The sequence below is a fragment of the Sphaerodactylus townsendi genome, linkage group LG02 (genome assembly GCF_021028975.2).
Source record: "Sphaerodactylus townsendi isolate TG3544 linkage group LG02, MPM_Stown_v2.3, whole genome shotgun sequence".
NCBI lineage: Eukaryota > Metazoa > Chordata > Lepidosauria > Squamata > Sphaerodactylidae > Sphaerodactylus > Sphaerodactylus townsendi.
In genome coordinates, this window is record NC_059426.1 from 15,902,060 (window position 1) to 15,928,807 (window position 26,748).

A 26,748-nucleotide genomic window follows, 5' to 3' on the forward strand; every position below is an offset into this window, starting at 1 on the left:
AAGGATTTTAAAAGCATGTTTATGTGTCTGCACATAAATGTGTAAAAAGGGTGTTATGACAGTTTATACCACAAATTTTACAGTAAGAAAAAAAGCACTTTTATGACAATAATTCACAAATTCACAAGGATCACTTTAATATACAAACCAATTACTAGCATCTTGAAACACAAAGCAGTTAGTATGTACATAATGTTACTAAAATGCGGTATAACTCAGTACTTTAAAAAAAAACAAAGCACAAAAGGTTGAGTTACAAAATTAAAACGGATATTTCTAGGAAGTAGGGAACAGTCAAACGTATTCTTCAGTCCATATTTCTTTTTTTAGTAATTTAATTTCAATAGAAAAGTTTTTTTTTAAGCTCGATACCCTGTTTTGTGCTGATTGTTTGGGGTAAAGAATCAGAAATGGTGGTGGAGGGGGGGAGTGTGAATTTGATTTTTTAAAAATTAAATAAAAATAACACCGCAACCTTAACTCTAGAAACTTCCCACATTATTCTAAAGAAGTTTCAAAGTGTAAATTCCAGACCAGAATGGCTTTAATGTGACAACTGACATACAAAAAGCAATAGGAGAGAACTATACGGAGAAAAGCATTTGAAGTTGTACAACTTTTCCCCACCTGCCCTGGTGCTTCCCGAGCCAAAAAGCTGACATATGCAGTAGCGTCTGCTTTTAAAACAGCGTCGATACTCTACTACTTAATTTCTTGCTCTTTTAAAAACAGGAGTAGGTCCATTACACAAACATGGAGTGGCGCCTGGATAAAGCACAACGTATAGAAACCATCTTTATAATCGCCCTTTGTTTTTTTTATCCAAATGTGTTTCTGAATTTATCCACATGCTTTTTCTCTGCCCCTTCCCACTTTGACTCTTATTTCAGATTGTCCCTCACATCGCAGCTGACTGGCTAAGGCGGAGGCTTGCCTGACTTGACACTGATAATGCCATCCTCCAAAGTAGAAGTACAATAAATGGTTGAGTTCTGCATGAAAGAGGTTGTGCCGATCTCCGGTTTGTTTACATGATCAAGGAGTCGATCAAAAGGTAGAGTTGAAGATCACCCCCCCCCCCCGCCGATAATTAGTAAGTATTGACTTGCCCTGGTCTCCTTGCGGGTTTAGAGGTTTTCTGTACACAACAGCACAATCATTATTGTAACAACGCAGTGGCTTGTGAATCATGCCCACGGTGACCAAAAGAGATTTTTGCCACACACCTACCCAGGAAAGATTAATTTTATCCCAGCTTAGTTGTCATCAGTCTTCTCAATACACGGAGGTAAGCCACACACTCCCACACACACTGTGACAGATACTATACAGGTGAAGTCGCATTGCCAAGACACAAACGCTCTGTACTTGAAAACAGAAATAAAATGGTGATTTTTTTAGGTGTACACGAACCCTGAGAAAGTAAACGAGAGGTGGCCGCAAGGTGCCATGAGATTCCGTACTGGGGTAAACAAGGTATGATTCACAACGATGCTCCTGAACCAACCCAAGGAATTCCTGACCGTGGAATCCAGCCCTAAAAAGGCATGAAAGCTTGCTTCTGGCCAGCAGCGACCAGCACGTGAAGTACCAAAAATTTAGATAATTATCCTAATTTGTGCTAAACATTTTGTCTGTCCGCCCTGGACTACAGTTTGAATATATACATATTTTTAAAAATACATTCATTCAAGGCTAAAAGGTTTAGGATTACATTCTGATCTATCTCCACATTTCGCTGAGAAGAAATGTAATGACCTAAGCTATATTCAGCACTGTAAGTGAATGTATCCTAGGCAGACACGAAGATTTCAGCACCATTCATCGATAGGTTAAGAGTCCCCAACTGGCTGTGCTTCTCACTGTTTAGAACAAACAGTAGGGTCAGTACACTTTTTTTTACCTAGCAAACCCAGAGGGAATGTTCCCGTATGCATTAACAAACACAAACCATGGCTTTTCGCTGCCTATTAAATAAAACTCTGATTAGAAGGCTAAAATATTGCATACTTGTCTCAGTTGCCGCTGAGTAAAATTCATAACTGTGCTTTGTTGAGAATCTGAATGAAGTTCATGCAGTGCTGAGAGATCAAAGGGAACCTGACCGTATTTCTCTCGAGATTTAATTTCTTAAATGCCTTGTTCTATCCACAGATTGCCAAAGGGAGTTAATGTTAACAGAAATCTAATTCCCTTCTCTCTCTCTTTCGATTGTTCCGGTCATTAAATCTTGGCCCGCACAACGTTTTCATTGGTTATTAGAATGACGGGAATCCTCCCAACAAGATACTCAGACATCTAAATCTTTGGTACTGCCCTGTGAAGATCATCCTGCCGGAACGGCTTCCTTTTAGGGTTATCCTGAGAGAGAATCAGCTGATTAATTAAGAATACTGAGATGCATACATATCAGCAGGTCCACAAACCCCACACTAGGAGCTCCTTCAAGTGAAACAAAAGTACACGACAAACAGCCTCACGTGTATCGGCCTATAATAAAAACTGAAGCATGGGCAGGAGGGAATGCAGCGTTAAGAGACTGCTAAGGGAAACCTATCAAAATTTGCCTAGGACTGTCTCCCTAGGCCACGAGCTTTTGATGCGCCAATGTCTACAAACTCACGCACAGCAACATTCAAACATTCAATCCCAAAGGTTGGAGTCTAGAAGTAGTACAATCCAGCAATACACACAGCTGGCTCCAATGCATTTAAGCTTTCAAATCGAGGCCAGATTTCTTACATGAGCGACCTTCCCTTTACGATAGTTATTCAGTATCAAGTAAGGTAGTTTCTATTTGGATAACAACGATATTATAGAGCCAGGAAACCAGGCGGGATAGAAGCTTACTTGGATGGTCAAACAATCCTGCTGTCTACTGTTTAAGTCTAAGTAAGCGGGAACCAAGAATGGGAGGGTGAAGGGGTTTGTAATTCGCTCCCTTAGAATAACCCAAACATTTCTCAAATCTTTTTGCCTTAGTTAATAGCTGCCAAAAGAGACAAAAGCACACAGTGAAGAATTTGGGAATGAGAGGAATTATACGCAAGAGTTGACATAAATGTCATAATGCTGCATAAGAGTACAAATTGCAGTGAAATAAACAGAAAAGGGAAAACTGGACAACAGGACAACACAAATGAATAATGCAGCTTAAAACTACTCTGGAGAAAATCTTAAGCGCAGTCACTCACCCCCCCCCCACCCCACCCCACACACATAAAACTCTTTTTATGACCTCAATATACTATAATACTCAGCATTCCTGACTTTAAAAGCTCTCAGAGCTATAGATTATATACTGTGTATATATATTTTATATATGTACATATTTTATACACAAGCATTTCCCAAGAATATCTAAATTACGAGAGCGCCTCAGGCAATATCCGGCAAGGTGCCCATTTGTTTTGTAAAATATAGAAACTGTACTTGAAACCAATTCTGCATAAGATGACTATAATGGAGTTAGCCCTTTCCACGCCTTCTTTTCAGCGATGCCTGGCAATGAACTCTGGACATTTAGCAGTGTTCACATTATGCAGAGAAGGGGCTGAATAGGTGGCAGAAGCCAAAAACACAATCTTGTTTTTAACTCAATAAATTATACAATATGAGTTTTTTTTTTAAATTACCTTCTGTTCCTTTTGGCTATTAGAATAGCAAAGCACATTCAGATAAACCAGCCAGCTCTATACTTCGATCAATGGGGAAACGTCAACAGTATCGCCTTTTCAAACTTCTTTTAAGGAATGCAAAAATGCCCGCTTTTGGATGACTAAAAATGGATTGAAATGTTTTATCTCACTGCTGGTGACTGATTCTAGAATCAAAACCCTGAATTTATCTGTGGAGGAATCAGTAGATTCAGCAACACTGCAAGCGTATCTATATTGGAACTCCTTGATAGACCTTACTGTACTTTGGAAAAGGCCAAACTTCAGGCCTTCCATAATAACCCATTTTGCTTAAGACAATCATATCCATTAAATTCAAAGGATGCTAATTTAGAGGAACGTTACAATGGTGGCTTTTCTCATTGTGTCTAAATAAAATTAATTTTCGGATTATTGCATCATTTTTATACAATTTAAACCAGATATTTCACAGTTCTTTTTTTAAAAAAGAAATTCCCCAACATAGTTAGTTTTCAATGAGATTAGAAATACATGAATCTCTCCTGCAAAAACAGCATGTGTTCATGATTCTGCTAGAAATACACAGGAGCGGGGAGTGGGGGGAGGAGAACTGACTGCGTGGGGAAAGTAAAAATCTACTGTTTTATTTTTGAAGGGCTATTTATCTGTGTATTAAAAGGCTTCCTACAACGGCTGCACTTTTAACTTTTTAAAATAGATTTTTAAAAATATATGCTCTGTTGATTGAGACAATATAAAGATATTTTACCAACATGTTAGAGCACTCGAGTTAAAATAAAAAAAATGGAAGGGAAATGATTTTAACAAAAAAAATTTAGTGAGAAAATTATTTTTAAGGGAAAATTAAGAACAGGCTAAGTGAAATGCTCCTTAATATATGAAAGTTTCTCTTTTCATAGTCCTGTGAGTTTTGTTGTTTTGGGACATCTGCTGTACAAATTTTAAAAATTGGCCTGAATTTCTCTCGTCCTGCATAAAACTGTGAAGATTAAATATTAAAACTTTCCTCTTAAAGCTCACGGAAAACAAATGCCCTCTTAAAATAAAACAACTACCCCCGCAGCAAAGTTGCCGATGTTCAAGCCAACTTACACCCCGTCCCAACTTGTAGTGGGTTCATTCTATCAACTAACATTTCATCAAGAGGTAGGGCAGGTTAATTTTTCATGACAATGAAAATAATAGTGTGAACTGGAAATTTGTTTGAAAGTAACTATCTTATCCAATGGTGCCAGTTAATACATCTTACTCTGATTCTGGTGGGGCAAAATGTCTACCCTAGTCTTGTTGATAAACAAGGAATTCTATTTGCCAGAGACCTCGCTGTTTTAATCACATTAAACTTAAGAACCTCACAAAGTGGTTTAGGGTAATAGATGTTTTCAAAAATTAGTACTCCTGCAAAAGGGACAACTCTTTTGAGGGGAGCTGAGATGCCTTGGCTGGCTTTTCTTTCTTTACCGATAGTACACACTGTGCTGGCTGTGCTTCCGCTTGTGGTTGCCTCGGACAGCGTAGCCACTAGATGAAACACAACCAAAACAATTGTGCTTCAATGCGCTGTTCTTCTTCTAGGTCGACTCCCTCTTCTACCTCTCAACTGCGCTTTACTGCTTCTGCTCTTTCTGCTTTACAAGTTCACATCACACCAGGATATCGACGGTACCGGATGGTTGACTGCATTTGGAAGGCTGAAGACATGACATTTCTTTTTAAAATTTACAGAGAATTAATTGAGGAAACCCAGGTACTCTTTTTATGGTATGGAGAAGCTTCTAAAAAAACCCCCAACAACAACCAAAACCGCAGACGGAGATTAGGAAAGACAAAAAAGAAAAGCAAACAAACTCTTTTCTGTGAGTTCATTCTTTCCCTGCAGTGCCTGTCCTTTGGCAACATCCCACCATGCAGCGGTGTGAGAATGGATAGTTGAAATCTCGCAAATGTTTGGCAACCACTGTTTCCTTGAAGGAGCATCATACCTCGGTTCGGCTCAGGGGCCACAGGATACTTCCAGTCAGAGGCTCGGGATGACGCATTCCAACAAGTTCAGCACTAACTCCGGAAATGCTGGTGACAACCATCCCTCCCCCCACAGTACCTTCACAAGAGAACATGATCACTCCTCGAAGAGGTGGGGAGGTGACGAAGTCTGTTCTTTTTCTTCGCACTTGGGACGCGCTGGGACAAAAATAATTTTGTGGGGAGAATGTGTGTGGGGGGGGGGAGTAGCAGAGGCGGGTGATTCAACATTCACAGTTTAATGCAAAGCACAGACAAAATTAAATTCTGCAGCTGCTTGCAGGCAGTTTTGCGCGTAGAAAAAAAAGGGAAATGTTTACAAAATAAACAGTTCACTTTTGTCTTTCCGGCTGTCGCCAAACCAGTCTTTATCCCACATTAACAAACGGAAGTTGGGAATCTAAAATTAATCCGATTTGTGGCAATAGAGGTCCTTAAGTGCTTTTAGCTCTTCGATCAATGTCTTGTTTTGGTTTTCGAGAACAGCCACTCTGTTTTCTAGACACTTGACGTATTCCTTTTTCTTCCTGCGGCACTCACGCGCTGCCTCCCTGTGAGCAAAAAAAAAGGGGGGGGAAATATATTTAAAACAATGTGCAAATGTGATCAGCCCATCTAAAACTCTGATAAATAGGGCTACGCCGGACAAGCATCGTAATAATTTTGGGATGAATGCAACATGACTGTGTTAATGTATAATTTTTGATTGAGCGTAACACTTTTTAAAAGTTTAAATGAAATTCTAAAGGAGATGTCTACTCAAGAGCAACCTCAGGTGGTGGCACTAGATGTTCAGAGGTGGTTTACCACTGCCTGTCTCTCTGTAGTAACCCTAGATTTCCTAGGTGGTCTCCCATCAAAGTACGAAGCAGGGCCAACCTTGCTTAGCTTCCCAGCACTGATGAGTCTGGGCAAGGCTGGGCTATCCGGCAAGTCTTTTCTTTGCTGACAAGGTATAAACTCACTATGCCATCATCATACTAATGTCTACAACAGGGCTGTATTCTCCATAGGGCTGATTATCTTGGGATAGTCTTCTTTCAGGACTTATCTGTATATGGCTTGTCTTGTGTAACATGGGTTTACTGACTGTAATAAAAACAAATAAATAAGGCTGACTAGGCTGAAACCTAGCACTAGGGCCCTTCAATTTTTGTTGCTGAGGCACTGTTAACAGCACCCTAGGGCTCCAACTTTTCAAGGCCCTTAGCACGCTGCGCCACGGCAATATGTGTTCATAAGGATTTATGCTGAATAAGTAGTCGTTGTGTTAAAAAATGGAGAAGTTGAAGGGCACACTGGTAGTCAGCAGAGGGATGTTTTGCGTCAATGTGGGGGTAGCGGGACAGCCAGCCAACAGCACACTAGCGTCAGGGTTGTGACGTCATGTTGCCTCCTTCCTTATTACACCTCCATGAGCAATCAGTCTATCACGACCTTGATCACGTGTGGTCGAACGAGCCGTTGGGACCGGCCAAAATGGTTATTATTTATAATTTTTTAAAAAGAACAAATGGCAACCAAGATGTTCAAGGACAAGGATGCTTTCACATCCTGCACGTGAGCTCCCAAAGGCACCTGGTGGGCCACTGCGAGTAGCAGAGAGCTGGACTAGATGGACTCTGGTCTGATCCAGCTGGCTTGTTCTTATGTTCTTACAAGTCAGGATTTAAAAAGAGGAAAGGAAGAATGATTGTGACAAAAGAGATCAGCAAACTTTATTTCAACTGGGTATCAGTGTCTGTGTGAATACTGACAGTGTAAATGGGGGCATAAGCTTAAGACCGGTCATGAATCAATACAGCCTTGGTCTACAACACTCCAGAGACACAGGGTATAGGGCTGGGGTGTTGATGATCTATTGCCAAACTTGGGTGTGTGTGTGTGTGTGTAAAAGAACCCTGTTCCAAAACTGTCATGTTGCACAGCTGAAGGTTACTGACCTCATAGGGCAAGTATACTAAGTTGCAGTTGTACTGTCAATTCTGTTTTATTCCTCCAAAAACTGACCTGTTTCAGGCAGCGTTCAACACAGAGAAGGAAGAGCAACAAGCGGCCATAACTGCCATATGAATGGAAGCACAATCCAAGTCAATACAGAACACCAACCTGTTCTTCATTAGACGGACCTCCCTCTTTCGTGCGGCTTCCTCTGCTGGCTGGGTTGGAAGTGCGGGAGAGGACGCCATAACTACGCCGGGGGCAATGGTGCTGGTGGGAGCTGTGCGGATTTGGTAGGTCTGGACGTCTCCTGAGGCCGCTAAGAGGGAAGGCGTTTTGGGGGGCGGGGTGGGGGTGGGGAGGGAAATAGCATGAGACTTGACAACTCTGGAAGACCAAAGAATGAAAAGCAGTAGAAGCAACCCCCATTTCCATACAAAGGACCGCCTTAACGTTCCTCAAAGTGGCACGGGGGCCCCGCCTTCCTGCCACTTCCATGCTGCAGTGCCAATGAATTAAGCGGCACATGCTCCAGCTGCCTTTGCACAGCTACAATTCTCTGGTCTTTCTCTTTGTCCTTCTGGCCTTTCTTTGCTGCTCTGCTGCTACCTTATTCTGCAGCTTCAACTCTTCTCATGCATTCCTGCCCTGACTCTTTCCTGGGTTTAATGGCCTCCTCAGCATTGTCCACCAAATGCTACTTGCCCTTCCATCCTCCCCACCTGCAGCAACCGTGACCATTTCTCCAGCCTGTTCAAACATCGTTTGCTTTTCTGCAGGTGCCTGCCCTTCAATTTCTCTACCTGCTGCTTCTCAAAGGCACTGCTGCTCTCTTCCCTGAGCTTGGTTTTTCATTAGAACACATGTATGTTCAATTTAACTTACATTAACTGCAGGGACCTTTCAGGAGCATTGCAGAGACCTAGCTTGGTTACCTGGATTTACTTGGTTACCTTGATTTACTGAACTCTTTTATCCCCAAATTAAAAAAGAGGAGTTTGGATTCATGCCCTGCCTTTCTCTCTTGGAAGGAGACTCAAAGGGGCTTACAAACTTCTTCCCTTCTCCTCACAACAGGCACCTTGTGAATTAGGTGGGGCTGAGGGAATTCTGAGAGAACTGTGACTGGCCCAAGGTCACCCTGCAGGCTTCATGTGGAGGAGCGGGGAAACAAATTGAGTTCACCAGATAAGAGCCTGCCACTCATGTGGAGGAGTGGAGAATCCAACGCAGCTCTCCAGATTAGAGTCGACTTATGTTAACAACTACACCATGCTGGTTCTCAAATTTCTGCAAAACCCCCAGATAATTTGCAGAGGCTGAGCAATGGGGTTGGCTGCGCCAATGGGCAGATTGGATTCCCTTGGCCCACAAGTGTGTTCATAAGAAGAATTGGATTTCTGTAAGGAGACTCAACGCGGCTTACAAACTCCTTTTCACTTCCTCTTTCCATGGCACACGTCTTGTGAAGCAGGTGAGGCTGAGAGAGTTCCAAGGAACTGTGACTAGCCCAAGGTCACCCAGGAGATATGCAGGAGTGGCGAAACAAATCTGGTTCACCACATAAGTGCCCACTGCTCATGTGGAGGAGTGGGGAATCAAACCCATTTCTCCAGATTAGAGTCCACTGCTCTTAACCTCTACACCCATGGTGGCGAACCTTTGGCACTCCAGATGTTATGGACTACAATTCCCATCAGCCCCTTCCAGCATGGCCAATTGGCCATGCTGGAAGGGGCTGATGGGAATTGTAGTCCACAACATCTGGAGTGCCAAAGGTTCGCCACCACTGCTCTACACCATGCTGGCTCTCAACTGATAGGTTAGTCTTGCAAAAGATTACTTGGCTGTACAAGAAACCAATCTCTGAAGAAAGGACAAAATAACATTTTCCCCTTAACAGCAGCACTCAGTACCTAAAAGCCCCACTTCAACTATTTTATCACTTGTTATTTCCCCTCCCTACCAAAAAGAACACAGAGCACTACCCAGTGGTGGGATCCAAAATTTTTAGTAACAGGTTCCCATGGTGGTGGGATTCAAACTGTGGCATAGCGCCAATGGGGCTGGGTGGGACACGACGGGGGTGTGGCCGGGCATTCCTGGGCGGGGCTGTGAAAAAGGACGCCATTCCTTGGGCGGGAAATGAATGCAAGCAGGCGCAGGCCGCCACGCACGCCGGTGCACCTCCTGCTAGACTGCTTCAAGTTCTGGCCGCTACTGCTGAGAGGAGGGGCGTAACTAAGGCAAAAATCACGTGGCAAAATCACCAATTAGTAACCCCTTCTCAGCACACACAAATAATTAGTAACCTACTCTCGGGAACCTGTGAGAACCTGCTGGATCCCACCTCTGGCACTACCTCTCCACAGCAAATCCTGGATTTATTGTTGAAGGCTTTCATGGCTGGAATCAAATAGCTGTGGTGGGTTTTCTGGGCTGTGTAGCTGTGGTCTGGTGGTTTTAGCTCCTAACATGTGGCTGGTGTCTTCAGAGGCATGTCACAGCAAAATCTGTTTTCACAGGGACAAACACGTCTTACTGTGACATGCCTCTGGAAAAGCCAAATCCCACGGTTCCTTGGTGGTCTCCCATCCAAGTAATAAGCAGGACCTACACAAGCTCCTACACATGAAGCCTGTTGGGTGATAATGGGCTAGTCATAGTTCTCTCTGGACTGTCTCAGCCCCACTTGTCTCACAAGGAAAACAGGTTTGCCGGCCCCATGTAGTGTTAACCGTGTACAGATTGCTTCAAAACACTCTTACCTTGAACAACCACTTGGTTGCTGGGTACGAGAATCTGCTGCCCGTCAGTGGTCTGTGCGTACTGTAAAATGGTGGTACCGGTCTGGGTCGTGGCAGCGTTGGGGATGGTCAGCGTCTGCAGGCCCTGCACTCCATCAGTGCCATTGTTAGCTAACTGTATCGCGCCTCCCTGTGTGATAGCAACTGAAAGCGGGCAGAGAGGAGTCGGGGGTTAGATTATTTATTATTTATTATTTATTTATTATTTAAATTTTTATACCGCCCCATCCCCAGGGGCTCTGGCCGGTGTACAACATAACTAATATAACAAAGTCGGGAGCAACAATGAATAAGATAACAATAACCCATAAGGCTCCATCATTAAAACATACTAAAAACATATTAAATTGTGTTAAAACAGCGGTAGTCATACTAAAAGTCATACTAAAGGCATACTAAAAGGCGCCCGGTAAGTCCTTACCCTTAAAACTCTCCCCTAGGGAGCAGCCGGACTCCTCCATAGGAGGATAATCTAGATGTAAGCGAGCAGGGGCGCCATACTCAGCGGCTGGTTACTCCAAAGGCGAACCTTATGAACTTCCTCGCTGTCGTGCACACACGTGATTTACAAAGGGTGGTCCTTTCCCTCTTCTCCCAGGAAAAAAAAGCAGAAACTAAAACTGCTTGAAGACCTTTGGTGCTGTGTTTTGTATCTTATGTGACAACACTGTGGTTTCTTGATCGTTTCATTGAATTTAATCACAGTTCTGAGGGCCTGTAATACAGAGGCGTTCCTCCGGGCCTTTGATTGAGGACAACAACGGGGTCAATCTGGCTGACCTCCCTTCCCTTTTTTCTGTGATACTGATAAGATCCGTGTTTACATTGTTAATTTCATCCTTTATATGAGATATAATTCAAACACCATGAGGTTTTTTTTTTGTAATTGATGGCTGGATTGTTATGAATCGTTCTGCTGGGAGTCGCGCTGAGCCAAGAAGGGGAAGAGCTGCCTAGAAGTCAAATTAATAATAAATAAATATATTTATAACTTGCCCTTTTCCTGCCAAGATGGGCTCAGGGTGGCAGAGCAGGGCAGAATTGCTCCAATAGATCAAGAAGGAACCACATCTCCCCTTATTGCCCTCCTAGGCCCTCCGCTCATCTTCTGGTGATCCCTGGCCCCAAAGATACCCAGCAGGCTTCTCCAAGGGCCAAGGCCCCAACCTGGTGGAATAAGCTTCCTAATGAGATCAGGGTCCTGCGGGATTTAAATCAATTCCGCAGGGCCTGTAAGAGTGAGCTCTTCCACCAGGTGTTTCCATCAAGCCAGCTGGGCTGAAGTCTATCCTGGCGAGCAAGATTCATCTGATGCCGTTTTCTATTAGTTTATTGTTTTTATCATATTGTATTTATTGAATTCAATTTTATATACTGTTGTTTTAACTGTATTTAAAACAGTTGTATGGTTGTACACCGCCCTGAGGGGAATGGGCAGGGCTGAAATGTGAAAATAAATAAATAAAGTGAGTAAGTGCTCAAGGTGTCTCAAAGTATGGTGGCACTGCTCCAGCACTTCAGTCTCAATAGGGGAAGCTCTGCGCCAGACTCCTTGTACCAGGACTAGATTTCCCCCTTCCTTGAACATCTCGGCAAGGGGATACTATGGTAACTTCCCCAAACGCTTCACATAGCGATATATAAAATAGCAGGTGTAACCACACGGCATCTGGCGGAAACCCTGCCCTCTCTCCACAGATTCTGCCACAGGAGAGCTAAGCTGCGTGTAGCAGGGAATGAGAAAACACCAACCAGCATGAGGTTATTACGGCACCTCGGTTGACACACGAGTCCTTATGTAGGTCAGTGGAAAGAACGCTCTCATCTCTCTGCTTGGGCCGCCTCTAAGCTACTCACCCCACTGCTGTGGCTAAGGCTGCCCAGATTTCGTTTGTTTGTTTTAAATAAAAGCTTAGTTGAACTAGTCACGTCTTTCTGAAAGCGCCAAAGCTGGCCTCTTTTTAAAAGGCAGAAGAATACATTTGGCTGGCTTGCTTTGCCACCCCCCTCCCCCTCGCGCTGCAAAGGCAGCCAGGGAGATTTCATATCAGCTTCCATAAATACACACAAACAACATTTTATTTAGTAATAAGGTACTTCTGGGGGAAAAACCCCAGTTTAAGTTCTGTTCAACACCTAGGAAACTTTATGCGCATTTATCTTGCATTGTGGGATAGTTCAGTTTCTTTAAAAATTGTGAATGGTTCCAGTTTTCCGCACAGATTTTTGAAGTGGATTAGAATGCTTTATTCATCTTCCAGATTCAGGGTGGTGATTAATGACATATTTTCCACGCTATTCCCCCGGGATACCTTATTTATGTCTGGAACCTTTGGCTTGTGCCATTAGACAATGTAATTATATCATTTATTTGTTTCTTTGGCTCATTCCGCACATGCAGAATAATGCACTTTCAAACTGCTTTCAGTGCTCTTTGAAGCTGTGCAGAACGGCAAAATCCACTTGCAAACAGTTGTGAAAGTGGTTTGAAAACGCATTATTTTGCGTGTGCGGAAGGGGCCCTTGATTTTTACCTCGCCCTTTCCCAACCAAAGTCAGAGTCAGGGCAGATTTGTACATAACCCTTTGGAATTTAAAATTATTCTTTAGGCAGATGATGTTTCAGAACGTTTATTATTTATTTTGGAACCCCAGCCTCCTATTCCTACATTAATGAGACTTGTTTGGATATTCAATTAATTGTGCAAAATATTCAATTAATTGTCGACGATAGACATTACACATTTGATTATGCTAAATTTTAACAAGTTAATTGCTGATACATCTTTGGATTAGGACAGATGGGCAACTTTAAACGTGTCTCTGTGGGGCAAAGGAAATACACTCAAAAATGAACATGATAGCTAGGATTATTTATCTTTTACATGCAATTCCTTTCTATATATCTTGCAGATATATTCATCACATGAATACTTCGTTTTGGAAATCACTGCTTCGGATTTCTTTAAAGAGGATGCAACTTCCATTCAATGAAGGATCTTAGTTTACATCACCAGGCATATTCAATAATTTGTACTAATTATTGGGATCATTCCTGGACTAGCCTCCTTCAGCCCTTTTTTTGGGGGGGGGGCTCTTGTCTGGTGCCCCTCTCGCGTGCTTTAGGGTCCACTTATGCAAGAGTCGATCCCATTTCTCTTGCAATTTCTGCAACTAGAGAACAATGGTGTATAATGGCCCAACAATATAAATTTGATCCATTGTCACATGCTAAAATGAACATTATGGGCATACCCAGATCTAAAATTTGGGAAATCTTTTTTATGGAAGATTTGGACTGAGAGGGGGAATTTTGACATTGGGCCACTTGATAGGCTATGATGATGAGCTTTGGTCGTTTTCTAAGCTGAGATCTAAATGCCACCCTATGTAGAATGCTTCACAGTTGCAGTGTTTGCTGGCATCTAAATACGGCCCTGTGGCATTAACAGCGCAATCCTAAGGAGAATTATTTCAGTCTGAGCCCGTTCATTTCTGAGGGCTCAGACTGGTGTCACTCTGCATAGGACTGCACTGGGTCTCGGAGTCCCCTTCGCTGCTTGAAACTCTAATTGAATCAAGGCAGAAAACCAAACATATGATCTCTGTTTATAAATATTTGAGGTAGATTAATAAATACCATGTGCAAAGTCTCAGGAACGAATTGCCCTATTTTGCCAGAGCAATGGAAGCTAACCAATGAGCAACAAAAACAGACTTTGTGTGCCCTTACTATAGCTAACAGACCCATATTACAACACTGAAAAGATACAAGCCAACCTCTAGTAAATCAATGTATTGAGGGCCTTAGAACTCTATTAATATTTAAACACCTGGTACGTGCAGCGACTGTGCATAGACTGATTTTTAGTTATTTGAAAATTGTTTATAGAAACTTATATCTGGATCCGCCACCACTGTTGGTATACTTGTGTCTTTATTTTTAAAAAAACATTTCCCCCCTTTGGGTTTATTTTTTAAATGTTTTTTTGAAGGAAATTAAAAAAAGCATTGTGAATGGTTCAATAATAGAAACGTAGTTTTTTATGATGATCTTTTACTGAGAGGACATATTTACATCCTAGCTAATATGAAAAACTATATTGTGTTTTCAACAGGAAATTGGCTGCAAATCATCAACATAATTTATCAAAGCTCACCAAAAGCAGCAATCGACTTCTGACATATTTAGCACGAGCTGTGGTCAGCTTATTTTTCTAAAAAAATATTTCAATTTTCATTGTTCTTTCTTCCCTGTCAGACTGTCTTACGAGTCCTGGCCTTACTATTCAAGATATTTTCTCTGACACAACTCCATTATCTGTTATTCCTGCGTTTTTGCCTCGTTTCTCTTTGGTCTTCACACACCATTTCCCCGCTTCACGGTTCCTTTTCTTGTTTCGTTACAGTCTGCCCCTCCTTTGTGATGTTTCCAAGTCCACCACATTCCCATTCAGACTGCGGCACACACGGTCCCTCATTCAACGCTTCTAGCACAGACTCCTCTGCTCTGCCACATATACACCAATCCGTTCATGCAGACAATACCTGCATGACCAGCATTGCCATATTGATGGTGGTTATCAGCAACACCAGTTCCTAAAAAAAAATCAGGACCACACTGGGGAGGAAGCAGATGATAGTTCACAAGCACTATGCCCTCCATCCTCCCGCCCAGCTTTGGAAAGTTTGCCAAGTGGGGCAAACCAAACAACCATGCTTCTCAAGTAATGGATGGCGGAAACGACCTGTGGGAGGCAGACTCCACAGCAAGGATTGCAGAACCAGCATCCACAGCAGGGGAACTGGAATGTGATGCCAGCTAGCTACTCAACAGCTTATTCAGCCTGCCTGTCAGATAGATGTCCTGATGCTGGACAAAGCCGGTCACCGCTGCCCAGAGGCAGGCCACTCCCCTCTTAGGAGTGGCCTGCCCAAGTTGAAGAAAGGCCCTCCAGATGTTGAAGAAGTTCGGACTCACTGGCCCTGTCTTTCCCCTTCAGGCGCTGCTGCTCACCCATGCTGCTGGCCTCTCCTGGGTAAGAACAGTAAGGGTCTGCTAAGCCTCTGGGACAGTCAAAATACTGCAATTGAGACCGGTAGCTATTACTGTCCCGCTGTGCTGCTTATAGGACTGGCCTGTTACTATTCTTTCTTTCCACCATTTTCTTTTCTTTCCTATTTGGCAAGTCTGACATCATATTTTGAAATTTAAAACAGCTCTGAGCCCTTTGTTCTTTGTTTATTAATACCCCCCTTTTTTCCTTCGTTGTGGCTAGTTCATTTTGGGGACTCTGAAAACAGCAACAATATTTATATCTTATTATGTATTTGTTGTGTGAATGTGCCTCCCTTCTCGGATCATATAACAATAACAGCAACGACTACCTTGGATGGCACTTGAATCACCTACATATTTATAAAATCCGTAGCACCGTTAACAAATGGCCAAAGAATTCCCGACAAGGAATTACTGTAATATCTCTTAGCCCACCAGCTTCCCCTAACAATGGTGACGGTAGCCAAGCTTCTCCTTATTGCTATGAGGACTATGAGAAGCTAAGCACAAGACTGCGATAGCCAACTCCCGTGAGTAGAGACGGCAATGCATCCTGTTTGATAAATTATATTGTACATTTCTTATGCCAATAAAGGTCGGCTGATTGACTGATATTGATAAAATCTCCCCCTACCAAATACACTGTTTGGGTCCACCCATATACTATGCCAATATATAACCTCCTAGGTTCTTAGGAAGAACCTGGTGTGTATGAAGGCCAATGCTGGCTGAAAATCTGGTGACTATGACTTCAAATAACAACAACAACAACAAGTAAAATCATGATAGTGCCGTACTGTATTGCCCGCTGCTCGTCTGGTAAATTGGAGTTGGCATCGTCACGGTAGTGATGGCAGGGGCGGTGGCTTCCTCTTCAGATTTTTCTTCTTCAATCCTTGGCACTCCCGGGGCATCCGAGGACAAGTCGTTCAAGATTTTCCTAGAAGAGAAAGAGTGCTACAGAAATCGTACCTAGTTCTAGTAGCTGTGGCAACGCTTGAGATGACGTTCGGGTTGTTATCAGTCATAGGAACGTGAGCCTTTCTGGATCAGGTTATAGATTCATCCACCCAGTTCAGCATATAGTTTGCAGCAGGCTGGGGCTTCGATCCAGACTCGACCAACAATTTCCACCAATTCCCTCTTCCTGCTGCAGATCCCCCCAGGTCAGGGTCCCCTGGTCCCTCACCCTCAGTTAGTCCTCTATTCCCCTTGAAGCAGCATTTTATAGAGGTCAGTGGGTTGCAGCAGGAGGGGACAGGCAGGAAAGTTGAATTGTGCTGACAGAAAATTCAGTTTGAATCCAACCCAGATGCCTCTAAGAAATCTCCAAGCAGCGAATGAAGGCAGTAGCTCCCCCTTACTGTACCAGCAACTAGTATTCAGGGACACAGCTGCCTTTGAATCTGGACACTCCATTTGGGAATCTTGGCTGATGGCGACTATTAAGTCAATCCTTCAGGATTTTGTTTAAACCCATAAGAGAATTATATAGTGAAGAGTTCGCCCGTGGCATCTACCAAAACATTTTCTGGCACCTGCCAAGTGTTTTAAGGGAGTGGGTGGGGTCAGGTAGGACTTTTGCCCAGTATGACTTATGGCTGACTATTGCTGATTTTTTTAAAATGTGCAGATTTTTAAAAATATTGCTTTGACAGCAGCTGCTACCACAGCACAAAGATCTGTACTGTATTATTAAAGGCAGCCCTATCTGAGGAGTGTGTGTGTGTCAGAGGAATCCTGGGAGTGGCATAGGCTTGCACTAGCATGTTTGCCCACCCTGTCAGCGTAAGTGGCACCTATGCTGGTGGAAAGAGCAAAAACGACAGTGAGTGGCTGCCACATAGCTCCTCGACATGCAGATCTGGAAGAGCCTGCAGCCCTGCCAGCGTAGGAGAGCACCCCAGCGCAGTGGGGAAGAGGGCCAGGGGTGTTCTCAGGGGTGGAGTTGACTAGTTGATTTCCACTTGGCTTTCAGCCTGGGAACTCCACCCTGCTCCCAGCTGTAGAAATTGCACCACTGGAAAGTGGCTTAAGCCTGTTTGGTCTATGGGGCTAATTGGGTGGTAGGAGGGTTTTTGAATTTCCTTCCTTCACCCCCTGAAATCCCTTTGGAGGCAGCACTGCCTTCGCCGTGGCATCCCCGGCCAATGCAGAGCTCCCCCCAGCCCCCGCCTGGGTCAAAATCTGCTTAAATTAGAAGGATGTAATTCTGCTTACAGGTCTTTGATTTTTGTTTGGTCTCCTAGGTTTCCAAATCAGACAGTGGGCCAGAAGGGAAAGCCACCTTAAATGGGTAGGGGAAGTAATATAGTTCCTGGAAGAAGTCTGGTGGATTCTTCATTATATCCAAGACCTGGGTTGGTTGAATGCTTTTTTTCAGCACTGATTGTATGAAAACAACTGGCTCCTGAATGTTTTGCCATCTGACTTAATTATAGTGAGTAGATCAGTGGAAGAATGTTTACAAAACAAGAGTTACTTTTCTGATTCTTCTTAATGCCTTGTAGTAAAAATGTGCACAACATTTTATTTGGGCTATTTTCATTTTCCTTTGTTTTTGAATTCTTATTTACTTTATTATGCCTTATGTGTTTCCATTGTTCAATGGCAAGGTGGCCCTGTTAATATTGCTGATTACCGCCAAGCACAACCAGAGTTTCCTACCTGTAGGAGGGTCGCCTGGAAAGAATTTCTCTGCGTTTCTGGGAATCTGTGACACTGTCTACGGATTCTTGTGAATCTTCACTTTCTGCAATGGTGGAGATCTGGATAAAACAGCACAGTAAGTTTTACCATTTGAATCGTACGAACAAAGTGGCATAATATGGTCTGAGTGAGGGCATCCTCTAAAGACAATATCTGAAAATAAACTACAAGATGAGACAGGGTAGCAAAAATGTCCATTCTGAAACATGGAAGAATTTTGTGGAGGAACTCGGGAATACTGGATCCTGTCAGGCAGAGAGGGCCTTTGTTTTTGTCTCTCTCACAAACATATCCCTGTTTTCCCAGCGGCTGGGTAAACAGATGAGAGAGAGTCCCAATGAGGAAGTAAGTAACCTGTGCCTTGGATCCTAAGCAGTGCATGATTTCCATACTTCCTCCTTCTCACTCCAGCCTCCACCATGCCTGGAACTGTTCTCCCTTAAAGTCAGAGGTCTGAAAGGAATAGTGGGAGTCTATTACAGGAGGGAGGGAATCAATAAAAATCTCCCTCCCGCTATAGACAGAAAAGACATTCTGTTAGAAAAGAGGCTGCTGCACAGACAGAATGGCACCAGTCAGCCACATCCATAGGGCCAGGTGCCCAGGTGCCACAGTTCCCAAGGGGGCTTTCTGGCAGCGTGGGGAGGCAAGATACACAGCAAAGCCTCCTCGCCGCTGGAAAGCCCCCACTGGGCTTGATGGAGTTGCGCCACTGAAAAGGTGCATACGTCCACAATCCTGTATGCAGGCATAGGTGGGGCAACAGCCAGGTGGAAGACAACTAATGTTGGCCCCTCCCCTGGCCATGCCCTGGAACACCCCCGGCTGAAAGAGCAGCCTGGCAGGGCGGGGTCAAGGGGCGGCCCGCAGCAGGCTCCTGCTGGCTAAGGTAAGTGGGGCGCACGGGATGTGTGCGTGTGTGGCCGGAGCAGGTGTTGCCCCGGGAGCCATTCCCCTCCCCCCCACCGCCTTTGAGGTAAGCGTTGCCTGCTCAGACTGGCAGCAGCTCTCCAGAGTGGGTGGCAGAGGTCTTCCACATTATTGTCTACCTGAGTTTTTAACTGGAGATATCAGGGGTTAAATCTGGGACTTTCTGCATGTCAAGCAGAGATTCTGCTACTGCAGGGGTCTGCAACCTGCGGCTCTCCATATGTTCATGGACTACAATTCCCATCATCCCCTGCCAGAATGGCCAATTGGCCATGTGTAAAGTTGTGGTGAGTGTGTGCGTTCTGACCTTGAGAGGTTCCCGCCGGAGGTTTCTGGCTTTCTGCCTGGGAAGGGGAATTTTGCTGTTTAGGTAATCTCTTACTTGCTTGCTAGCTTGTGTGAAACTCTGCTTTGTTTACACCGTCTTGGCGGGAACCTGATTTGATACTCTGTAAAAGCTGTTGACCGAGATCTGGAGCTCCAGATCTTGCATCGTCTGTATCTGACTAAGAATGCCAGCTCAATAAAGAACTAAGAACGGTTACTTTTGCCTGCACTTTACTGGTTTGTTACACCATGCTGGCAGGGGCTGATGGGATTTGTAGTCCATGAACATCTGGAGAGCCGCAGGTTGCAGACCCCTGTGCTACTGAGACACATCCCCTTCTGGTTCTTAATGAGCCAACAGACTGCTGATTATTAACATGTAAAGACTAGATGTGAGCAAAATTCAAAAAGGCACATCGTTCCTAAGGGTGGTTGGGAGGGGCAGGAGGAGTGGATTTCTGAAGAACCTGGCAAAACCACCAGCTGCCTTCATGCAGACAACCTGTGGGGACATGCATGGGTTTGAGACCCTCAAGAGTTGCACAAATATTCTGCAGGACTGTAAAACGCTTGATTTGATATTTCGACATTCCTACTGCATTCCTGCACCTAATCTTCTCCTTCTGAGTTGCAAATAGTTTCATTATCAGCCCCTTATCTAGTTTCACTAGAGTCAGGAGTTCATTTTGCCCTGTTTCCAAACTCTAGCAGGTTTCTCTTGTCAAACATGGTAAATCTGGAACCTGGCTGCAGAGACTGAAGGCAAAGGCAACAGAAATGGCAGGACTCGCAAAACTTGGGGAGAGAAAAATGAGCGGTATCAACATGTTCTCATTTCAAATAAAACTGCAAATCAACGCTGCTTGCGCCACCATGTAAACAAGTTATGAATTCTGTTTACTGTTTGTTGAATCCTCCTTTCCCAGTGACTGAAAAATGAATGGCCCCATTTATCTCACATTGCCTAAACGTTCCTGTTTTCATGTGAAACAACAAACAAACCAGGAAACATTGAAACCTCCTTAAGACATCCAGATGCCTTTTATTCTAAACCAATGGTGGGCAAAATGTGTGGCAGACTTGAGGCTAATATGTCCCAATTTTGAACTGGCTGGCGGACCAGACCCACAAACGCACATGCAAATGCCCTTTCTCTCACACCCAGAATTTCTGGCATGCTGACAAATACAAGTGCACGTATACAAACAGACAAGTTCACTCTTGCAACAATTCTTTTCATCGCATAAAACCATATTCTATTTAGCGGGAATGTAGGAAATATTACTCTTTTATTCCCTCTCATACAAGGGTGTAGCTACCATGGGGACATGTGGGGACAAATGTCCCGGGCACCCACCATTTCATCACGTGTGAGGGGGGCGTAGAAAAATTTGGGTTCGCTTGTATTTTTAAATTTTTTTTAGTGTTTTTACTTTGTTAGCCAGCAGGGGGTGCAGTTTTTAGGCTAGCAGCACCAAAATTTCAGGCTATCATCAGGTGACACTCCTGCTGATACCAGCCAAGTTTGGTAAAGTTTGGTTCAAGGGGTCCAAAGTTATGAACCCTCAAAGTGGGTGCCCCATTCCCCATTTTTTCCAATGGGAGCTAATAGTAGATGGACCTACCCTTTTGAGCATCCATAACTTTGGACCCCCTGAACCATCCTTCCCCAAACCTGGGTGGTATCAGAAGGAGTCTCCTGAAGATAGCCTGAAATTTTGGTACTGCTAACTTAAACATTGCTCCCCTGACAGGCACCCTCAAATTTTCCCCAGGTTCTCTCTTTAAATCCACCCCCTTCAAAGTGGATTTAAAGGGAGAATCTGGGCTCCCTAGATTTAAAAAAAACAATGAAAGTATTGTCGAAGACTTTCATGGCCGGATTCAACTGGTTGTTGTGGGTTTTGCAGGCTGTGTGGCCGTGGTCTGGTAGATCTTGTTCCTAACATCTCGCCTGCATCTGTGGCTGGCATCTTCAGAAGTGTATTACAGAGAGAAGTTTGGACACAGTGTATAACAGACTTCTCTCTGTGACACACCTCTGAAGATGCCAGCCACAGATGCAGGCAAAACGTTAGGAACAAGATCTACCAGACCACAGCCACACAGCCTGGAAAACCCACAACAACCAACATTGAAAGTAATGTTGCTTGGGGTGGGTGGGGAATCTACCCTGAAACAGCATCATTTTCAATGTTGTTTAAACTAGGGAGCCCAGATTCTCCCTTTAAGGTGGATTTAAAAGGAGAATCTGGGCTTCCTTGTCTAAACAATATTGTAAGTGATGCTGTTTGGGGGGTGGGGTGGGGGGAATCCACCCTGAAACAGCATCACTTTTAATGTTGTTTAAACTAGAGAGTCCAGATTCTTCCTTTAAGGTGGATTTAAAAGGAGAATCTGGGCTTTCTAGTCTAAACAATATTAAAAGTGATGTTGTTTCAGGGTGGATTCTCACCCCCCAAAAAACCAGCATCACTTTCAATGTTGTTTAAACTAGGGAGCCCTGTGTGTGTTCAGATTTTGCGAGTTGGGGCATGTTCTATAATGGGATGGTGACTTTGAGATGACCTGGTGCAAAAAATCATTATTTTGTTGTGTGTGGGGGTGGTGGCCCTTACAGGGTGGGTGGGGCGGAAAACTCAGATTTTGTCCTGGGCTCCATTTTCCCTAGCTACGTCTCTGCTCCCATATCTACACTTTTAAAAGTTACTTTGACAAGGTCAACTCAACAGCTGTTCAGCAGCTTTCTTCAAGCAGTCCTCCCCTATATCTGTGGTTGGGGAAAAACCAGGCCAATTTCCATGCCAGATCCCTCAGAAACCCCACTTTTGGTAGGAAAAGGAGGAAGAGGAGGAGTTTGGATTTTTGTCCCTTCTTTATCTTCTGTAAGGAGACTCAAAGGAGTTTACAAACTGGGGGTTCTGAAAAACTATGACTAACCCAAGGTCACCCAGAAAAAATGTAGGAGTGGAGAAAGAAATCCAGTTCACCAGGTACAAAGAAGTAGCATTTGGATTTATACCCCACCTTTCTCTCCTGTAAGGAGCTTACACATTCCTATCCCTTCCCCTCCCCACAACAGACACTTTGTGAGATAGATGGGGCTGAGAGAGTTCTGAGAGAACTGTAACTAGTCCAAGGTCATCCAGAAGGGATGAAGGAGTGGGGAAACAAATCCAGTTGACCAGGTAAGAATCCCTCAATCAGGTGGAGGAGTGGGGAATCAGACCCAGATTAGAGTCCACCTGCTCTTAACCACTATCCCACGCTGGCTGTCTATGTTACCCATGGAAATAGAGAAGCAGGACAGGGATAAATAATTAGAAGCCATTTTCAAGTTGGATGGAAACAGAGATGACTTGGGCCCCAAGCCTCCAGTTCTAGAATCACCTTTTTACCTTAACATAGCATAGACTTCCTATCATCCTACAAAGAAAAGAATACTTATAAGCTTTATTGTTTGTATGGGTGGATAAGGACCCGTTGACTCATGAAGCACGGAGTACAAGTGTGTGGCCACGCTTTCCACATGTCATGAAAGAGCACAGCTTTGTGAAATTCTCTGACAAGTACCTGAACTGTCTGGACTTGCGGAGACTGAATAACCGATGGCTGGGCAGCCTGAATAACGCCGTGGACTTGAACCGTCTGCCCGTTAGGCAACTGTACTAGGGTCACCGTGGGAGCAGAAGATGTTGCATGAGCTGCTGGCATAGACACCTAGGAAAGAGAAAGACGGATTCAATCTCACAAAAAAACTGATCTTACAACCAAAACAAGGGCCAGGAGGAAGACAGGATATCACTTATGGCTGCTGTCCTGTTCACTCAGTAACTGAATTGTTGTTGTTGTTGTTATTATTATATTTTGTTTGATATCACAGCTGCCAGTTCTTTAGCTGGTTGTTGGCCTTTCATTACAATTTGAGCCTCACTCAGAGGCCTAAGATGTTGTAATGTATCGGCATAGTATTCGTGCGGATCCCAGCAGGGCTGCCTTCTGAATCTGACTGATGATGATTTTGTCTATTTGAAGACCTTTCAAGTGCTGCCCTAGCCCTAGCGTTTTCAGAATGGTGCCCAGGGTGCTAATTACCGCTGAGACAACCTCAGCTGGTTTGTGTCATAGTTGCTGTATCGCGATTTTCAAATTGTGGTATTTAGTGACCTCCTCATACTCTTGTTCATCAACCCTGCTGTTACCAGGTATTGTTATGTCTATGATGATCACTTTCTTGTCCTTGATGCTTGGTGTGCTTTGTGCCAACACTTTGTCCATCTGGATTCAAAAGTCCCACAAAATCTTGATCCTCTCGTTTTCCAAGACTTTCTCTGGATGACGTTCCTAACCAGTTTTGAGACGTCCTGATATTGTAATTCTTGTATAAATTCCAGTGGATCATCTTGGCCGCTGAGTTGTGTCTCTTTTTGCACTCAGTCTGGACGATCTTCTTGCAGTAGTTGAGTATATGATCCATAGTTTCACCGACTTCCTTGAAGTATTGTTGTTGTTGTTGATGATGATGATAATAATATCTAGACCGCCCCTCCCCTTTGGAGCTTGGGGCAGTTAACAACATAGTAAATTCCATAGCATAAAATCAGTGGGGGAAACAATATCTAAAACAATCCAGTTCTATAGACTGAGGTCACAATAAGCCTATTTATATATCATGGGTATGGGCAAGACATGTCTCATGTCTGCATGCTCTCCCCCCACCTCCACTTTCCCCCTCCCACGCACAGTGTGACCAAATTGTTTCTTGGTGCAGGAGACCGTCAGCCAAATTCCAACTTGATGAGACATTCAAATACAGGCCCCCAAGCTAACTGGAATCCTCTTCACAAACGGAGATTCTAAAAACCAGTGGTTTAGAATTTGGTTTGCAGGAAGAAAGAAAACTTCTGTTTGCTCAGATTCACACATCATGGCAAAGAAGAGTTTGGCTGAAGGCTTCCCAAAGCAAGAAGCTTTTCCATTGTGCTCTGTGTGGTGGAGGGCAGGGAAGAGACGGAGCAGACAAGCACAAGTTGTGTTCTAGTGCTGAACTGGCATGCTGGCCAATTGACCATCATTCTATCTAGCCCATCACCATTTCCCTGTGTAAAGTTTTGGTATGGGAGAAATCAAGGAAGGAAGAAGATCTACAAGGCAGTTGCCATTTAAGAAGAGGAGAGTTTGGATTTATACCCTGCTTTTCTCAACCATAAGGAATTTCAAAGCAGGTTACAAACTCCTTTCCTTCCTCTCCCCACAACAGACGCCCTGTGAGGTTGGGGGAGCTGAGAGAGCTCTGAGAGAACCGTGACTGGTCCAACGTCATCCAGTCAGGTCACAGACGCTTCTTTCTCATTTTTAAAAACAGAAAAAATCCCTTTGAAAGGGAAGTAGAAACTGAGAATGTCATTAACGAATACGTGTGTGTGTGTGTACCGTCAAAGTCACAGCTGACTTAGGGTAACCTCGTAGGGTCTTCAAGACAGGAGATCTCCAGAGATGGTTTGTTATTGCCAGCCTCCCTGCAGCCTGAGAGAGCTCCGAGAGACCTGAGACTGACCCAAGGTCACCCAGCAGGCTTCACGTGGAGGAGCAGGGAATCAAACTCAGATCTCCAGATTAGAGTCTTGCCTGCTCTAAACTGTAAGGATGATTACCAGCTAATTACATTAATTAATTACATAACCCTGATAGCTTTCAATTGGCTGTTAATCAGTTAATAATAATTAACTTGCACTGCTTTTGATTAAAATTTTTCTTGTGAGGTATGAAATAAACCTGCTTTAGTTTATTATAACACTGACAAAGAACACGATAAGATTGCCTGATACTGCTGTTGACGGAAAAGTAGGTGCCAGGATTCCTCCAGAAGTTGAATCAAATAGCCAGTTTAGGGCGTGATTTTCGTATTCTCTGCTCTTACATTCTCTTGCACTTAACCCTCCTCCCGGGACAGCCTGCTTTGGAACTTCTTCTTTCCACTTTAGAGGACAATGCGAAACAGCAGATCAGTTGGTACAAACTGATACCTGGGCTAACGTGGCAATTTGTGTCTGCGCCGGTACTGTCATCTGCTGGTTTTCTGCCTCTGTAACGGCTGCATCTCCAGTCTGCTGATTCTCTGCTCCAGATTCCATGGTCATTTAGTTATCTAGAATGATAATGATTTCCATTGTTAGGACGGGTTTACCTGTTTCATGACAACTCTTTTTGTTCCACTGCAATGATAGCCTGGGCACACTACGCCTCATTAATTAGCTACCAATAACTTTTTTCACGGTACAATGTCCCATTTACATGTTTATTGGTTTTCACAAAGGGATTGTTGCAGTTCTTGTTGGGAGAAAAGCACGTTAGGATAGAAATTTAGAGATACAAACCAATCAGGGAGTCTGGCGATGACAGCACAACCATACATGCTTACTCAGAAGCAAGTCCAACCAAATCAATGAACTTTACTCTGTACCAGCTGTGTTTAAGATTGCTCCCCCTAGACACATCTGTTAAAATTCTGTATAAGAAACATGGGAGCAAAGAATATTTTAAAATATCAAAAGCAACATAAATAATCAACTGCTTTACTGGGTCAGTGTGACAAAAATGTAGCTAACAATGTCAGTGATGATATTTATGGAATGATTTATCAACAGAGGACCAGAGAAAAATTAGCTTTCATGTAATGTTTAGGAAAGCTAAAAACTCCCAATATAACTACACTGAATTAGTATTAGTGATAGAATTTCAACCTGCACACTAGTCATAGTGGGAAGGATTTATCAGGTCTCATAACAATGTCCTCCTGCCCCCAATAAAATAAAGAGAAGCCCAACTTGGGCAGGAGAAACAGGTGGCAGAACCTCCGTGGCCTTTCATAAAGCCTATTTCAATGGCAAGTGGGCAAAAGAAGCCATATTGAGACCAGATGGAAAATATATGTGCGCCTTGTTTAGGACATTTGTTAATAAAGCTCTTACTTTGGGGGGATCTGACTGTATGCTCAAATATACAAACAATGAACCATGTGACTGCAATTTAAAATAAAAACAAGCCTTGTATTTTTCCATAATACATATCTTCCTTGTGCCAGTATATAGATCTCAAACAGTTTTTTCTACAAGCTTAACAAGTTGATGTTTCATGTCTGTATAAGGACTCTACACTACATGCAGAAATAAGGTGACCATTTTCCAGCTAGCACACTCTATTATTTGTCTAAATGACCATGTTGTTCCTATTTTGTCTCATCACGCTGTAAACAGGGACCTGATCTATAAACTGGGGTACCTTGCTGTCGAAA

The 26,748-nt window shown here is 43.6% G+C and overlaps 1 protein-coding gene across 5 annotated transcripts in view; it reads right to left on the reverse strand.

Annotated features, from left to right (window-relative positions):
* CREB1 (cAMP responsive element binding protein 1) overlaps positions 1 to 26,748 on the reverse strand; it is a 48,521-nt gene continuing 21,773 nt past the window's right edge. For 4 of the 5 annotated variants that reach the window (XM_048487007.1, XM_048487009.1, XM_048487006.1 and 1 more), the window contains 7 exons: positions 25,481 to 25,602; positions 23,028 to 23,174; positions 18,156 to 18,256; positions 16,286 to 16,428; positions 10,391 to 10,573; positions 7,791 to 7,941; positions 1 to 6,232 (listed from right to left, as the gene is read on the reverse strand). In XM_048487007.1, coding sequence (XP_048342964.1) covers positions 6,088 to 6,232; positions 7,791 to 7,941; positions 10,391 to 10,573; positions 16,286 to 16,428; positions 18,156 to 18,256; positions 23,028 to 23,174; positions 25,481 to 25,594 — 984 coding nt within the window. In that variant the 5' untranslated portion in view covers positions 25,595 to 25,602 and the 3' untranslated portion in view covers positions 1 to 6,087. The remainder of the gene's footprint in view (positions 6,233 to 7,790; positions 7,942 to 10,390; positions 10,574 to 16,285; positions 16,429 to 18,155; positions 18,257 to 23,027; positions 23,175 to 25,480; positions 25,603 to 26,748) is intronic. The other variant, XM_048487011.1, reaches the window with a different exon arrangement.